Below are 16,898 nucleotides of genomic sequence, written 5' to 3'. Positions count from 1 at the left end.
TATAATAACATGACTTTAAAATGCTGTTTGACCTAATGTAAGGGGGAAATGGAAAGCAGAAATGAGTTTATACGGCTACGAGTCTCTAAAAAAGAGTCTGGAGGCTGTCAGAAGGATTGCCCCTGTGCACAGCTGAGCAGAGTCTGGGAGACAGATGGAGTGGATGCAATCCCCAGGTGTTGGTTCCTTTGAGGGCTAAAGAGACCCACGGGTTCTATGGTCATGGCAGATGGGGTTCACTGCCATGTCAGATGGCCCTTCTTTGGAGCTGGTGTTTCTGAGTGATGGAACTGGACTCAGATGGGATCTCTTTTCACAAGACTTTCATCCTACTTTACTGGAATTGTAGTTGGTGTTGGGGTTTAAGATATATTTAGGGGATTTGAATCTCTGGACTGACAATAGGATAGCCAGGCCCTGAGCGTCAACAGACTCCAGCTCCTACAATCTGATTTATTGGACTCACCTCACTCAGCTAAGATGGAGTTGAAGAAGGACAACCACCACACCATGGAGCCTAGAGTGCCTACAACTGAAAGCAGGAGGATTGCATCCAGTATCCATGTGGAATCTGAGCCTCCTCCTGACATAGAGGTGCAACAGACACAACCAATCCAAGGCCCACAGAGAAAAGGTGGCATTGGAATGGGAAAAGTGGACATGGTGGCTGATGGATATGGGGAATGGCAAGAAGAGATGAGATGTGGAGGCGCCTTTGGGACTTGGAGTTGCCCTGGATGGTGCTTCAGGGGCAATCACCGGACATTGTAAATCCTCCCAGGGCCCACTGGATGGAATGGGGGAGAGTATGGGCCATGATGTGGACCATTGACCATGAGGTGCAGAGATGCCCAGAGATGTACTTACCAAATGCAATGGATGTGTCATGACGAAGGGAGTGAGTGTTGCTGGGGGGAGTGGTGGGGTGGGGGTGGTGGGGTTGAATGGGACCTCATATAATTTTTTTTTAATGTAATATTTTTACAAAATCAATTTAAAAAAAAATAGTATGGGTTGGGGGGAAAATACACCAAATGTAAAATAAGGAATATAGTTGGTAGTAGTATTTTGACAATGCTCTAGTATAGTTCGTAAGAAATGTTTCACACCAATGCAAAGAATTGGCGGAGGGGTGATGTATGAAACTCCTGTGTGATGTTATGTATGTTTATTTTGTAAGTTCACAATCTTTGCTATACACTTATTGTTTATGTGTGTTCATGTATGAATGATATACTTCAATTTTTTTAAAAAGCATAAGAGGGAAGCAGGCGTGGCTCAATTGATAGCATGTCTGCCTACCATATAGGAGGTCCAGGGTTCGATCCCCAGGGCCTCCTGACCCATGTGGTGAGCTGACCCACGCACAGTGCTGCTGCCACTTGCAAGGAGTGCCCTGCCATGCAGGGGTGTCCCTGCGTAGAGGTCCCCACGCGCAAGGAGTGTGCCCTGTAAGGAGAGCCGCCCTGCATGGAAAAAGCGCAGCCCGTTCAGGGCCATGTGCACACATGGAGAGCTGACGCAGCAAGATGATGCAACAAAAAAGAGACGCAGTTTCCCAGTGCCGCTGGCTAATGCAAGTACAAGCAGAGAACACATAGAGAAGGGATACAGTAGACAATGGGGGGAAGGGGAGAGGAATAAATAAAATAAATCTTTAAAAAATAAAAGCATAGGGAAACGGACTTTGGCCCAGTGGTTAGGGCGTCCGTCTACCATATGGGAGGTCCGCGGTTCAAGCCCCGGGCCTCCTTGACCCGTGTGGAGCTGGCCATGCGCAGCGCTGATGCGCGCAAGGAGTGCCGTGCCACGCAAGGGTGTCCCCCGCGTGGGGGAGCCCCACGCGCAAGGAGTGCACCCGTGAGGAAAGCCGCCCAGGTGAAAAGAAAGAGCAGCCTGCCCAGGAATGGCGCCGCCCACACTTCCCGTGCCGCTGACAACAGAAGCGGACAAAGAAACAAGACGCAGCAAATAGACACCAAGAACAGACAACCAGGGGAGGGGGGGAAATTAAATAAATAAATAAATCTTTAAAAAAAAAAAGAAAGCAAAAAGACAGCCTGCAGAATGAGAGAAACTATTTGGAAATCATATATCTAATAAGGGCTTAATATGCAGACTACATAAAGAACTCCTACAACCCAACAAGAAAAGAAAACCCAATTAAAAAACTGGGCAAAGGACTCTAATAAGCATTTCTACAGAGAAGATATACAAAGAACCAATAATAACAGGAAAAGATGCTAATTATCATTAGCCTTGGAGAAATGCAAATTAAAACCACTGTGAGGGGAGCGGATGTAGCTCGAGTGGTTGAGGGCCTGCTTCCCACGTACACGGTTCCAAGTTCGATCCCCAGTACTTCCTATAAACAAAACTAAACAAGCAAACAAACGGGGAAAAAAAAAAACAAGTGAGGGGAGCCCAGTGTAGCCTGGCAGTTAAGCACCAGCTTCCCACGTATGAGGTCCCAGGTTCAGTCCCCAGCCCATTACCTCAAAAAAGAAAAAGCCACTGTGAGATACCCCTTCACACCTACTAGGATGGCTATTACTTTTAAAAGGGAAATAACGAATGTTGGTGAAGATGCAGAGAAATAGGGACCCTTGCGTGTAAAATGGGGCGCTCACTGTGGAAAGTTCGGTGGTTCCTCAGAGCTAAGCATAGAATTATGACCCAGCAATTCCACTCCTAGGCATATACCCAGAAGACTCGACAGCAGGGACTCACACAGAGGTTTGTTCACAAACGTCCCACGAATGGATAAACAAAATGGGGTAAATACGGACAGTGGAATACGTTTCAGCCACAGAAAGGCATGGAGCTCTGATAGCTGTGACAACATGAGACCCGGGACGACCTCACGGTGAGCGAGATAAGCCAGGCACAAAAGGACAGACACTGTGCGATTTCACTTCTATGAAATACTTGAATAAGCAAATTCATAGACACAGACAGTGTCCAACAGGTAACCAGGAGCGGGTGGAGGGGCAATGGGGGGCTCGGCTTTATGGGTGCAGGGTTTCTGGTTGGGGGGTGGGAAAGTTTTGAAAATAGATGGTGGCGACAGTGGCACAACATTGTGAATGCAGTTAATGCTGTTGAGTTGTCCACACGAACATGGTTACAATGGGAAATCGTGCGTTGTATGGATGTCACCACAATAAGCATTTTTTGACCCTAAGGGGAATAAAAGGGAAGCGGATGTGGCTCAAGCGATTGAGCTCCCGCCTATCACACGGGAGGTCCCGGGTTCAGTTCCCGGTACCTCCTGAAAGAGCAGACACAGAGAGCAGACAGCAAATGGACACAGGGAACAGTGAATGCAAACAAGGGCGGGGGGGAATAAAAAAATAAAATAAATCTTTAAGGAAAAAAGAAGCAAGATGAGTGCTCAGCCCCCTGACAAGGGAGACTGAGGGCCCGTGAGTGAAGGCTCCCAGGGAGCAGGAAGGGATTCCAAGGGGTTGGGTGCTTCAGGGTGGCAGAAGAAGGACGGGCCACCTGGCGGCCTCGGAGGGAACTGCACCCTGGAAGGAGCCGGGGGCTGAAGCTCGTCGCGATTCACTCTACCAGATTTTAGGTAAGGAAGTGATATGGTTTGATTTAATTTCAGAAACAGTATTCTGGATCAGTGTGGAAGGTGAAGTGGAAGGGCCTGGAGGGTGCATGAGGAGACTTCTGTAGACCTGGCAGGAGAAGACAAGGGGCTGAGCGAAGCAAAGAAGTCGGGAAGGAGGGACGAGGACAAACAGTGAGAAGACCCCGGGGGCCCCTCTGAGCCCGCTCTGGGTCCTCGCAGCACCGGCACGCCTCCGTCTCAGCATTCGCACACGGTACCGTGACTGACTGTTTATTGACTGCAGCCTCCCTGAGCACAGGGCCTGCTTCTGCCCTGGCTGATGAGATGGCAGCGTGGAGCGCGCTGCTACACGGAGCTTCATGGGAAGACAGGATCAGCACAGCAGGAACTCTCAGCAAATGGCCACTCACTACTTACCCAGCACAAAGTCAACAGAGCAGCGGAAGGGCAGTGGATGTGGCTCGGGCAGTTGGGCGCCCACCTACCACACAGGCGGTCCCAGGTTCGGTTCCCGGTGCCTCCTAACGAAGACGAGCAGGACAGCGAGCTGACGCGATGGGCTGGCACAGCGAGCTGACACAACGACGAGACACAATGAGGAAACACAATGAGAGACACAACAAGCCCGGAGCAGAGACGGCTCAAGCGATTGGGTGCCCTCCTCCCACATAAGAGGGCCCAGGTTTCATTCCTGGTGCCTCCTAAAAAGAAGATGAGCAGACAACAAACAGACACAGTGAGCGCAAACAATAAGAGGGGAGGGGGTGAGAAATATATAAATAAAATAAATCTTAAAAAAAAAAAAGAGCAGAGGAAGAGAGCCTATGGTGGCCCGGCTCCCAGGAAGGCCAAAGTGCCCCCCATGGAGCAGAGGGACAGGTCTGTGCTGGCCAGGGTGGGTGTTCACCCTCCCGGGGGGAGGGCACCCTCCGCTGAGCTTTTCCTGCCCTGCTGGGCATCTGAGCTGTTTGCTCCCGTTTCCCGGTTTAGGGCCTGGGCAGGCCTTTTCATTAGGACGTTTCCCCAGATGGCAGAACTGAGACAGACCGGAACATGGTCGCAGAACAGAAGAGAAGGCAGGGGGTGGCCGCAGAGCTGCCCCCAGCAGGCACCGCTGCCCAGACCACACGAGCCGAAGCAGGCAGGGGAGAAAAGGAGCAGACGCCGCCCAGGACGGGAGCATCTTGGCATGGCTGGAACACCAGGAGGAGATGGATATTCCAGCCTGGAAACCCGAGACACGTTTGGCTGGACGAAGAGACCTGTCGTCAGGGTGGTCACTGCCCTTTCTTTTTCGTACCGGCGCGGGGGATGGAAGCTGGGACCTCCCGTGTGGGAAGCCGGCGCTCAACCACTGAGCCACACCGGCTCCTCTGAGGTGGTTGTTTTGTTTGTTCGCTTACTGTTTATTTTGTTTTTAGGAGGCACCGGGGATTGAGCCCAGGACCTCCCGTGTGGGAAGCAGGCACTCAACTGCTCGAGCCACATGTGCTCCCCAAACAGTGACCTCCTGAGAGCGCTTGCTACCAGCCAGGGCGATGGACCAGGGTAAGGCCAAGGCACCAGGTGGGAAGAGGAGGAGAGCGAGCGGCCGAAGAAGAGACAGAGGCTGTGGAAGGAAGGGAGCCTGGAGGCAGGGGCATTGTGGGAAACAGGGAAGCCAGAATATCAGAGGAGCGCTCAGACGTACCACCCTGCAGGAAACTTGAGCACGATGAGGACTGAAGCGTGTCAGGGAAAGCACCTGACCTACAGGATGACGTGTTCCCCGTCACCAATCACTCAATTTTTCAAACCAACATTTTGGTGCCTTGGAAGCTGAGGGTGGGGGGTGCCAAGGGGAGGGGAGAGAGACCTACTCCTCCTTCCAAGGGGCCCTCCCAAGTGTCAAGGGGGAGGACATTTGGGAAGTCAGAGCTGGAAAACGAGTCCTTCCCGTAAATCCACCCAGGGCCCCGAGGCCAGCCCCCTCCCCCGCGGGGAGGCACGCACCCTAGGCTGCAGACCTCTGCCCCGCAGTGCAGCCACTGACCCTGGGACGGGAGTGTCCACAGCACACTGTGTGATCACTCAAACAGAGCAAAGGTCTATTAACAGGATAACAGGCCCACGAAATGTGACGTAAACGTGCCATAGAAAGAACGTTGGGTACGTGGGAGGATATTGGTTATGTGAGAGTCCCCTGTATTTGGTACATGACTTTTTCTTTTAAGGATTCTTTTTTTTTTTTTAAGATTTATTTTATTTATTTCTCTCCCTTGTCCCCCCCCCCCCATTGTCCATTCATTGTTTATTCTTCTATGTCCGGTTTCATTCTTGTCATGTGGCACCGGAATCTGTGTCTCTTTTCATTGCGTCATCTTGCTCTGTCAGCTCTCCATGTATGCAGCACCACTCCCAGTTGGCTGCATTTTTTTCACACAGGGCAGCACTCCTTGCGGGGTGCACTCCTTGCACGTGAGGCTCCCCTATTCGGGGTACACCTCTGCACAGCACAACACTCCTTGTGCGCGGCAGCACTGTGTGTGGGCCAGCTCTCCACACGGGTCAGGAGGCCCTGGGTATCGAACCCTGGACCCTCCATATGGTAGGCAGATGCTCTATCAGTTGAGCCACAACTGCTTCCCATGGTACATGACTTTTCTGGAACCTAAAATTTCTGTGAGGACAAAATGTAAAAATTAAGACACTGGGGCAATAAGCAGAAGAAAATGTCACTGTATATATAGGACAACAGATCTTATGGTGATGAAAGGCAAAATGTCAAAAAAATGTTTAATATTTTTTCATTATTTTTTATTATCCCAAATTTTTATTTATTTTTAATTTTTTTGCATTTTAATTCTTATGTTTTAAAAATTATTATTTCATTTTCTTATTAATTATATTTGACTATTTTATTGCTTTCATTTATGAAGACGTTTTGAACCACAGAAGGGTGACAACTGTGGCAGAGGAGAATCATCAGTGTGGAATGTCAGTGATAGGAGATACATGGGAGGAAGCACACCTGGGCAAGAAGCCACTGAGTACAGGGGCTATGACTAGTGAAGGAGGATGGCCCATTGACAGGCCCTTGATATTGGTGACTTTACTTATAAAATTTTACTTTTGAAATTGAAACTAAGCTCAGTATTACAGGGTGCTTAAGAGTTGCTCCTGAGAGCAATAAGCTCAAATGTGGCCTCTCTCTAAGCCAAATTCAGCAAACAAATACATTACCTTTCCCTCCAGTGTGGGACATGACTCCCAAGGATGAACCTCCCTGGCACCAAGGGATTACTACTAAGCACCAACTAGCAACGCAACTGGAAAAAAACGTTGACCAAAAGGGGGGAAAGGTAAAGACAAATGAGTTTATATGACTAAGAAACTTCAAAGTGAGTCAGGAGGCCATTCCAGAAGTTACACTTACACACATTTCAACAGGATCTCAGTGAATCCCAAATAATGGGACTCCTGAATACTCTGGAGACATCCAGACACTATAGTCAGGGCAGATAGCTCAAGAGTTTGATGCCTTGCCAGTGGGCCCTACTTTGGAATTTATGCTCCCCAGTAACACATTTGGACTCAGTTGTGGTTTCCCTACACATGGCTCTCCTGTTCTATTTGAACCTATAATTAGTACTAAAGTTGGAAGATGTACGTTCAAGAGACTTAAATCTTTGGGCTGTCCATGTGCCAGATGGGCCATGAATCTCAACAGAGTTGCAACACTCCTGTTCAGTGGTCTCACCCAGGACAACTAACAAGGAGGTGATGATAGACAACTACCACACCAAGGAACCGAGAGAGTCTATAACTGTAAGCAAGAGAGTTCCATCCACTGGCCCCATGGGATGGCAGTCCCCTCTCAGTTAGAGGTGGAGTAGACATCACCATCCCAGAACCCTCAGGATTGGGGAGTGAACTATGGACTAAAGTAGACTTACTGGTATTCTACTATAGACCTATTGCAATTCTAACAATGAAAGAAATCATATCACTGATGTGGAGGCAGTGGCCACTGGAGGTTCTAAGGGCAGGGAGAGGGGAAAACAGCTATAATATGGGGTCACTGATGTGGAGGCAGTGGCCACTGGAGGTTCTGAGGGCCGGGAGAGGGGAAAACAGCTATAATATGGGGACATTTTCAGGACTTGGGAGTCATCCTAACAGTGCAATGACAGATGCAGGCCATTATATATCTTGCCATGACCTACAGAATTGGGTGGGAGAGATTGTAAACTACAGTGTAAATGACAATCCACGCTTAGTGGCAATGCTCCAAAATGTGTTCAGCAATTGCAATGAAGGACGTTGTTAATGTGGGAAAATGTAGGAGGTGTGGGAAGTGAGGTATATGGGAATCCCCTATATTTTTTGTGTGACATTTGTGTCATCTAAACATCTTTACAAATAAATAAATAAATAAAAATTTAAAAAAGAAAGAAAATGAATGAATTACACCTATAAAGTCCGAAAAAAAAAAAAAACCACGCTGGGTGAAAAAGCTAGTCCCAGAAGAGATGATTCCACGTGTGTGAAGGCCAAGCCCGAAAAACAAGCACTATACTGTTTAGAGATACGTGAACTGTGAAGAGAAGCAAAGGAAGGATATAGAAGCAGTCCAGGACGGGGGCCGCCCCTGCTGGAGGGGGAGGGCGTGGTCAGCACGGGGCCTTGGGGGCATCTAAAGCCCCAGGAGTATCTTTTTGCTTAAGCTGGGGACGAATCCCAGGGGTTTGTTTCTTGGGCTTTACCTGTGGGTGCTCATTTTACCCTCCTTCCATTATTTGGGGGAGGGAGGATGGGTGTGAAGAGGGGGTGACCACCTGACCACTCGGATGGACAGCTGTGCTGGGAATGGGGAGGTGACGGCAGCAGCCGGGGGGCACAGGGGCTGGGGACGGAGCTTCTATTTATTCGTTTAATGTAGCGAAGACCTGTCTGGGCTCATAGACTCCAAGGTCAGAACCAGTAAAGGGGAGAAGCCTTCTCTCTTCTCGGCAAAGCAAGGAGAGGAGCAGAGGCGGGGCGGGGGATGGAGGCACGACGATGGGTTTGCAACAGACTCTGCAGCCGAGGAAAGGAAAACAGGAGGAAAGACAGGGCGCCTGTGAGGGTGAGAGCAGGCGTCTGGCCTCCGTCTTCTCGGGGCGCGGGGGTCTGCCGGGGGTGGGGACTGGGGGGGTGCACTCGGGGAGGGCAGAGGGGCGGAAGCAGGTGTGGTGGGGAGGGGCTCTCGAGGGCCCCGCTGCAGGTGCTGGCGGAGAGCGGCCGAGCGCTCAGCCTCGGGGAAGCAAGGACGGGGACACGGCTCTGCAGGGAAGGGAGGTCCGCACCGGGCTCTGCGGAGGGTGGCGGGGCTGGCCCGCGCCCCCAGGCTACGCAGAGAACCAAGCGGGGCCGTTTTAAACTTCCCAGCCGCCGGGGTTCCAATTCTGGTCACCACCAGGGAGTGCTCCCGGGAGCCGAGGCGCGGAAACCGAGCCAAGGTAGGAGCTGGGAGGAGGAGGTTAAGCTTTGCCGGGTGGAGTAATTGGGGTTGCGGGTGGGAAGGGGAACTGGTGGGGGTGGGAGGGAAGCCTTTCCTGGGTCCCCTTTTATACTGATGGAATTTCGAAGCGTATGACTGAGTCTATGAAAAAAAATTAAACTGAATAATTTTTTTTTAATTGGGGCGAGAGCTCGTTGAGCCGCACAGCTACTGCTCGGGAAGACGGGGTGACCCGCGCCAGGTACCACCGGCCGGCAGCCAGCGGCCCTCGGCGACCAGAGGCATCTGCGGACGACGGGAGAGAGGGCAGGAGGTGGAGAGTCCTGTCCCCTCCGCCCTGACAAGGTGGTGGAGTGTCCGCCTCCCCTGCGCCGACCTGGGGCTGGGCAGGGCTGGGTAGGGCCGGGGGTCTGCTCAGGGGGGCCTGGAAGAGGCAGGAGGCGAGGGGCTCCGAGGAGAACTCAATTCCTCTCACGGAGAAGGGGAAGGGGCGTCTGCCAGGAGGCTGAGGCCGGGGGGCCTCCAAAGCCCTCAGGAGAATGAAGGAGAAGAAGCGGCAGCAGGACGCAGCGGGGGACAGGGCCCGGGGCAGGCGCAGGACGGGGGCGCAGGGAAGACGGCTTTGCGAACGGCAAGCAGGGATGTGGTCACATTTCTTTCCTCAAGCCCCTACCAACACTTGCCAGAACTGCCCCCCACCCCGGTTTCCCCAGGGTTGAAAAGGGATTGCAAGGGAGGAAAGCAGGAGTGTGGGGCCACAGAGAAAGAGGGAGAAGTCAGAGGTGCCGTGGAAACACAGGAAAGCCTCAGCAGCCCGCGAACTGAAAAAGTCCCGAATGGCTTGTTCCTTCTCCTACCGTTCCCCGTGAATTCCAGCCTGCGTAGCCGAATTGCAGAGGTGAGTCCACTGCCCCAAATAACTCTGTCGCAGAGAAATGCTGGCCTTTCCCACACGGCTTTGCATTCCCTAAGGTACACCTCGCCTTCCTTAGGAAGCACGACGGTGCTGGGGTCTAGTCCACGCAGGTCTCAGCCCCAGCCAGCCCTTCACCCCATCTCCCAGCAGGTGCACAAGGAAGACGGAGACGCGCCGATGGACTCAGAGGGCTGGGAAGGAGCTCACAGGGCAGGGCCTCTATTTTAGTGAAAACAGAAACCTCTGGGCCCAGGGGGATTCAGACCGGAACTGGCCTTCTGTTTCCTAGCTGTCCTTTACCTCTCTAGTCATATTTTCTTTCTAAAGCCCACTATGAATCCTGAGTTTATCTGTTCTTTTTTTTTTTTAGGTACCGGGGATGGAACCCAGGGCCTCATAGTGGGAAGCCAGCACTCAACCACGGAGCCACATCCGCTCCCCCGAGTGGTTTCTTCATTTGTTTTGCTTGTTGTTTGTGTTCAGGAGGCACCGGGAACCAAACCCAGGATCTCCCGTGTGGACAGGAGCTCAACCGCTTGTTCTCCATCTGCTCCTTCATTCTTTATTATTACTATTAGTTTTTAGGTTAATTTATTTTTGGCTTTATCTGTTCTTAACACTACACCAGGGGGTCTGGTACTGAAACCCAGGACGCACAGAGGCCGCTTCTTCTCACAGTAGCAGAGGCTGAGCACCAAAGGACAAGGGTCTAGGTGATTCTAGACCCCTCCACAGCATAAATGTGGAAAAACACCCCCACAGCAGGTCCCCAAGGAGCGGCCAAGGTGGCCCTGCACCTCCGCTTATTTCTCGGTTAATCTGCCCCTGGGTGGGGCTGGGCACTCCACCTGCCACCAGGGCTAGAGGCTGAGATGAGGCCCTGTCCCATCCACATTCCCAGAAAGAGAAGCAGCAAGAAGGGTACGGGTGGGAAGCAGATTTGGCTCAACGGATAGAGTGTCCGTCTACCATATGGGAGGTCTGGGGTTCAAACCCCGGGCCTCCCTGACCCGTGTGGAGCTGGCCCATGTGCAGTGCTGATGCACGCAAGGAGTGCCGTGCCACGCAGGGGTGTCCCCCGCGTAGGGGAGCCCCACGCACAAGGAGTGCGCCCCGTAAGGAGAGCCACCCCATGTGAAAAAAGTGCAGCCCGCCCAGGAGGGGTGCCACACACATGGAGAGCTGATGCAGCAAGAAGATGCAACAAAAAGAAACACAGATTCCCGGTGCCACCAGATAATGCAAGCAAACGAAGAAGAACACACAGCAAATGGACACAGAGCAGACAACATGGGGGTAGAGGTAAGGGGAGAGAAATAAATAAATAATCTTTTTTTTTTTAAAGGGTATGGGATAAATAACTTAAACTCAAATTCTTAACTTGCCAGCTTTTTAAATTTCTGCTCTCACTGGAGTGTGAAGGATCCATGCAGGTACTTTTAAAAGCTGTTTGGCTGAGACATGGATTCTCTCAATCCATAAATGGAAGATTCCATCATGACTATTAAGGATAAAAGTATATGATTTCAATACAAAAATCCTTTTCTTTTTTTAAAAAAAGATTTATTTCTCCCCCCTCGTTGTTTGCACTCTCTGTCTGCTGTCTGTGTCTGTTCATTGTGTGCTCTATGTCTGCTTGCCTTCTTTAAAAGGCACCAGAAACAGACACTGAGACCTCCCATGTGTTAGGCAGGCACCCAAAACCGCTTGAGCCACCCGCTTCCTATAAAAATCCATTTCATTTCATCCTGAGCAATCGCTGAGATCACCTCCATCTGCAAATGGCCAGCAAAGATGCGAACACGCTTGCTTTCATGTGGAAATGTTACTTTGCCTTCCACAAATTTGGATATCACTATGATTTTCCAATTCACGTCAGCAAAAAATGCCGAGGATGGTTGAAATGCAAGCTTTTGACGGGTCCAAGCAGAGCCCAGGACGGGATTACGGCTTTCCTAGCACGAAGGAGGGTCCCTCTTTGGGCTCTTGCCCTGTCTTCTCCAACCACCTGTGGGGAAGGACAAGACCCCCCCACCCCCAACCCACCAGTTTATATAAAGTGCAATAAACATAAACCACTAGAAAAAAATGAATTTAAAAAAAACAACTTCTCAACTTCTTCTGAGAAGTTTGGCAATGAGGAATAGAGACGGTGGGGTGGGAAAACTCTATTTTTAAAGTTGTTTCTTTTTTTAATTTCCAACTGTCTCCAGCCTAGGGAAAAGGGAAAGTGAACCATCAGCTGATTCAGCCCCTACTGTGTGCCAGACTCCTTTAAACCTCGCTGAAGCCCTGTGGGGAGTCAGTGCCTCCCAATCAAAATTACAGACCTCTGTCAGAAGACAAAGTAACTTGCCTACGGCCCTCCTTTAGTGAATTAGTAGAATGCGGCTTTGAGCTGAGGTGAGTCCTACACAGAAGCCCAGAGCTGCTTCCTGGAATCCACACTGCAGACAACAAAGGAGAGAAAGGGAAGGAGGCATTTTAGAATGGAAAGCCACAGGAAGGGGCAGAAAAGTCAAGACACCAAGTTAGCACTGTCCTTCCCACCAAAGAGCCTCTCTTGACTTTGGGAGGTCAAGTTTAAGGCCAGGAACAAACTTTTTATGGGTGGACGCTGGCTGGGCCAAAGGGATGATTTCAGGGGTCAGCCATTTTGCAACTTAATTGCAAAACAAAACCCACTGCATAATTGCTGCAGTCGAGTTTACAATCGAATGGAGAAACCAGATATTGAGCCCTATAATGCCGCTTCATCAAGACTGAGGTGTAAGGAACGAGCACCTTGAGCAGAGCTGAGGAAAGCAGCAGGGCTCTAGCCTCCCGGAGGACGTGATAAGCACATCCGCTCGTAGGAAACCGGGGCGCCTTCCACCCCGGCTTGGCGAATGGAGCAGCGAGCGTGGGTGTGCGGGGCGCCAGGCCGAGCAGGGCAGGGAGACTGCGGCTGAGGGGGCGACAAAGAGGGCAGCGGAGCCGGGCCCGGCGCGCTTTGTTCCGGGCGGTCAGCCTGGGGAGGGGAGGTGGGCGGGGGGCTGAGGGCCCGCGGAGGAGAGGAGGAAGACGGTGGCGTGTACTCACACACGACCGTGTGCTTAGAACGGGTACTAGGGCCAGCTTACACAGCAGGGTGGAACGCGCCAGGTCCTCGAGCGCGCACGGAGGGGGCGTGCGTCTGGGCAAGAAGTTGGGATTCCTTCTGCGAGGGCGCGGAGGGGAGGGCGGGGTGGCTGCGAACGGCCGCGAGCAGAGGGGAGGGCAGCGGAGGGCTGAATTATTAGGCTTTGTGGGAAGTGAAGTCATCAGCCCGGCGGGCTGGGGCGACTGCTTCGGGACAGTGGGGACGGTCTGCAAGTGTGGCTGGAGGACCCGGGAACACGCGCAACGGGAGAGGCGCGCGTGGACACGGCGACCTGCGGGGGCCGCGGGGCCCCCGGGGCTTCCGCCCCGCACGGCCGGGTCGCAGCGGCGCCGCCTCCGGGGGCAGTGGCCGCGCGCCCCGCCGCACGCCAGGCCGCTCGCGGGGAGCCCCGGCGGGCGCGGGCCGAGGGGTGCGGGGCGGCCGGCGCGGCGGGCCGCGGGGCGCGGGAGGCGGGCCGAGCGGGCGGCCTCGGCGCGGCACTTGGCACGCACGCGCAGACGGGCCGCGGGCCCGGAGGCCCCGAGGAGGGGGAGCGCGAAGGAGCGGGGAGTGGAACGTATTTCCGCTCTGGCGGACAAATAATCCCGGCCAAAGGGGAGGCCAGGCCGTCCGGCCCCTTTAACCGCGTGGTGGGGGGGCTGGGGAAGAAGGGGGCCGGGGAGGGGGGATCCTGCTCCTTTAATTCCCTCCCCTCTCCCTCCCCTCTTCCTCCTCCCCGAGTCCTCGCCGCCGCCGCCGCGCGCGAGGCCTGGGACACACAGCACGAGCCGCCCCCGCCCCTCCCCCTTACACCCACGCGGAGCCGGCCACGCGCGCGCGCCCCGGCCGCCCCCGCGCCTGCGCGTTGCCCAGGCCCTGCCCGTGTGTGGGGGGCGCCGCCAGCCCCGGGGGGGTGGGGGAGATAGGGGGGGAAAAAACAGCGCGCGGAACCCGGCCAGGTGAGAGGCGCGTGCATTTAGGGTCGTGGGGCTGGGGGGGCGTGCCACGGACCTGGGGGGGCGTGCACGATGCGTGCGGACGGCGGGGGGGGACGTGAAAGGCGCGTGCAAACGTGCGGGGGGGGGGCGGAGGAACGAGGCAGAGAGTAAAGGGGGCGGGGTGGGGGGAGCCTGCAACCCGGGCCGCTGGGAGCCCGGAGCCCCAGGTCTCTGCCCGCCCCCCCCGGGCCCCTCCCCCGTGGGCGCGCGGGCTTGCCCCATGCTCGCCGGCGTCCCGCCCCCAGGAGCCACGCCTCCCTCCCCTCCGGGGGCCCGCGCCTCCCCGGGTGCTGGGGAAACTGAGGAAGAGGCCTGAGGACCAGGAGCCTGGGGGGGAGCGAGGGCGTGGAGGGGCGGGCGCTGCGGCCTCGGCGAGCCGGAGACCTTTGTCTCTGACCGGTTTCCTTCCCAACCAGGGGTGCCCCCCTCCGCCGCCATGGCCTCTGGGGTGGAAGTGCTGCGCTTCCAGCTGCCCGGCCATGAGGCCGCCACGCTGCGCAACATGAACCAGCTCCGCGCCGAGGAGCGGTTCTGCGACGTGACCATCGTGGCCGACAGCCTCAAGTTCCGCGGCCACAAGGTCATCCTGGCCGCCTGCTCGCCGTTCCTGCGGGACCAGTTCCTGCTGAACCCCAGCTCGGAGCTGCAGGTGTCGCTGATGCACAGCGCGCGCATCGTGGCCGACCTGCTCCTGTCCTGCTACACCGGCGCCCTCGAATTCGCCGTCCGGGACATCGTCAACTATCTGACGGCCGCCTCCTACCTGCAGATGGAGCACGTGGTGGAGAAGTGCCGGAACGCGCTCAGCCAGTTCATCGAGCCCAAGATCGGCCTCAAAGAGGACGGCGTCAGCGAGGCCGGCCTCGTGAGCGGCGTCGGCGCCACCAAGTCCCTCCTCCCCCCTGCCAGGACCCCAAAGCCTGCCCCCAAGCCCCCTCCCCCGCCCCCTCTGCCCCCTCCGCTCCTGCGCCCGGTGAAGCTGGAGTTCCCGCTGGACGAGGACCTGGAGCTGAAGGCCGAGGACGAGGACGAGGACGAGGACGAGGACGTGTCCGACATCTGCATCGTCAAGGTGGAGTCCGCCCTGGAGGTGGCGCACCGGCTCAAACCGCCCGGAGGCCTGGGGGGGGGTCTGGGCATCGCGGCGTCCGTGGGCGGCCACCTCGGGGAGCTGGCCCAAAGCAGCGTGCCCCCCAGCGCCGTGGCCCCGCCGCAGGGCGTGGTGAAGGCCTGCTACAGCCTGTCCGAGGACGCGGAAGGGGAGGGCCTGCTCCTGATCCCGGGGGGCCGGGCCAGCGTGGGGGCCACGTCGGGCCTGGTGGAGGCGGCCGCGGTGGCCATGGCTGCTCGGGGGGCGGGGGGCAGCCTGGGGGCGGGGGGCAGCCGCGGGCCTCTGCCCGGGGGTTTCTCGGGTGGAAACCCCCTGAAGAACATCAAGTGCACCAAGTGCCCGGAAGTGTTCCAGGGCGTGGAGAAGCTGGTCTTCCACATGCGGGCGCAGCACTTCATCTTCATGTGCCCTCGCTGCGGCAAGCAGTTCAACCACAGCAGCAACCTCAACCGCCACATGAACGTGCACCGCGGCGTCAAGTCGCACTCGTGCGGCATCTGCGGCAAGTGCTTCACGCAGAAGTCCACGCTGCACGACCACCTCAACCTGCACTCGGGCGCGCGGCCCTACCGCTGCTCCTACTGCGACGTGCGCTTCGCGCACAAGCCCGCCATCCGGCGGCACCTCAAGGAGCAGCACGGCAAGACCACGGCCGAGAACGTGCTGGAGGCCAGCGTGGCCGAAATCAACGTGCTCATCCGCTAGGGGGCGCGCGCGCGGGGCGGGCGCCGGGGTGCGGGCGGGCTTCCGCGGTCCAGGAGAAGGGGGGGTGGGGCTGGGGCAGCAAGGCATGGTGGAGCAGCCAGCGGCCGCGCATCCCGGGGGAGGGGCTGAAGATTCCTTGGAGAGAAGACCCTGCCTCTTCAGAGCCGAAGAAAAGTTAGGAGATGGGGAGAGGGTTCTTTGGGAAGGCCAGGGGATCCCAGAGAAAGATTGTCTAGTCTTAGAAGTGCATGGATATGTGGAGGGGGGCGGGAAGGATTCTATAGGATAAGGAGGGGGAAAGGCCTGGAAATTGTGTTATTCTAAGCTAAAGGCTACCCAGGAGGAGGTGTAGACGTTTCTCGAGGTAGGGATTGGGTGGGTGGGAATGGGGAGGGAATTTGGCAGGAGGCCGCTTACCGGCTCCTGTTTAGAATAGATCCGCAGTGGAGGGAGTGGTAGGGGAGATCATTGAATCCCAGGAAAGGAACGGGGTGGCAGTGCTTGCATGCTGGGGGAAGGGGACTGTGGGTACAAGGCTCTCCAAAATTCTACGGAGAACCAAGTCAGGAGCCAGGTGAGAGAACATGGAGGTGAGCAGCCTGGGTAGAGATTGGAGAGGGGGGTACCATAGCGAGAACGATGTGAATAGTGGTGGGGGTGGGGGGAGGGCACTTAGAAGGAAGGACACCAGAAGGGCTGTTGGGGAGGGAGGGAGAGGAGTAGAGACTTATACAGTATTTTTTAAGAAAACAAAACGTATTTTTTAGGATTTTTTCTGGAGTTTGGGGTTTTAGTTTTTCTGCTTTTATTTTCCACAAAATAAAAAAAAAAAACTTTTTTTTTCTCTATACTCTGGCAACTGCGTGTCTATGAAAAAATTCCACCAGTTCTGTGACCGTGCCACCCTCGACGGCCTCTCCGGCTGGTGCTCTGTGCTCCAAACCCAGAGGTCACGGCTCCTGCAGGTCCCGTTGCCTGAAGG

At 55.1% G+C, this 16,898-nt stretch overlaps 1 protein-coding gene and 1 long non-coding RNA gene across 4 annotated transcripts; one reads left to right on the top strand and one right to left on the bottom strand.

Moving 5' to 3' along the window:
* Nucleotides 1–5,852: 5,852 nt before the first annotated feature.
* Nucleotides 5,853–13,381, bottom strand: LOC111762727 (uncharacterized). The gene is made up of 3 exons (XR_002795768.3): nt 13,104–13,381; nt 12,312–12,428; nt 5,853–6,242 (listed from the first exon to the last, which is right to left on the bottom strand). It is a non-coding gene; the product is annotated as an uncharacterized lncRNA (long non-coding RNA).
* Nucleotides 8,308–16,764, top strand: ZBTB12 (zinc finger and BTB domain containing 12). Of its 3 annotated transcripts, none has more exons than XM_058306527.2 (5): nt 8,308–8,690; nt 8,993–9,063; nt 9,256–9,410; nt 10,352–12,384; nt 14,517–16,764. In XM_058306527.2, exon 5 carries the CDS (start codon nt 14,537–14,539, stop codon nt 15,914–15,916), a length of 1,380 nt encoding a protein of 459 aa, XP_058162510.1. In that variant the 5' UTR covers nt 8,308–8,690; nt 8,993–9,063; nt 9,256–9,410; nt 10,352–12,384; nt 14,517–14,536; the 3' UTR covers nt 15,917–16,764. The 3 variants fall into 3 exon arrangements, with proteins under 3 accessions (XP_058162510.1, XP_058162509.1, XP_058162512.1); XM_058306526.2 differs by having other exon boundaries at nt 9,256–11,283; nt 12,200–12,384; XM_058306529.2 differs by lacking the exons at nt 8,308–8,690; nt 8,993–9,063; nt 9,256–9,410; nt 10,352–12,384 and adding an exon at nt 13,599–14,061.
* Nucleotides 16,765–16,898: the final 134 nt, after the last annotated feature.

Source organism: Dasypus novemcinctus, chromosome 11 (genome assembly GCF_030445035.2).
Source record: "Dasypus novemcinctus isolate mDasNov1 chromosome 11, mDasNov1.1.hap2, whole genome shotgun sequence".
In the NCBI taxonomy this organism is placed as follows: Eukaryota; Metazoa; Chordata; class Mammalia; order Cingulata; family Dasypodidae; genus Dasypus; species Dasypus novemcinctus.
The sequence above is the reverse complement of the archived record's forward strand: the minus strand, read 5'-3'. Positions and strand labels throughout refer to the sequence as shown.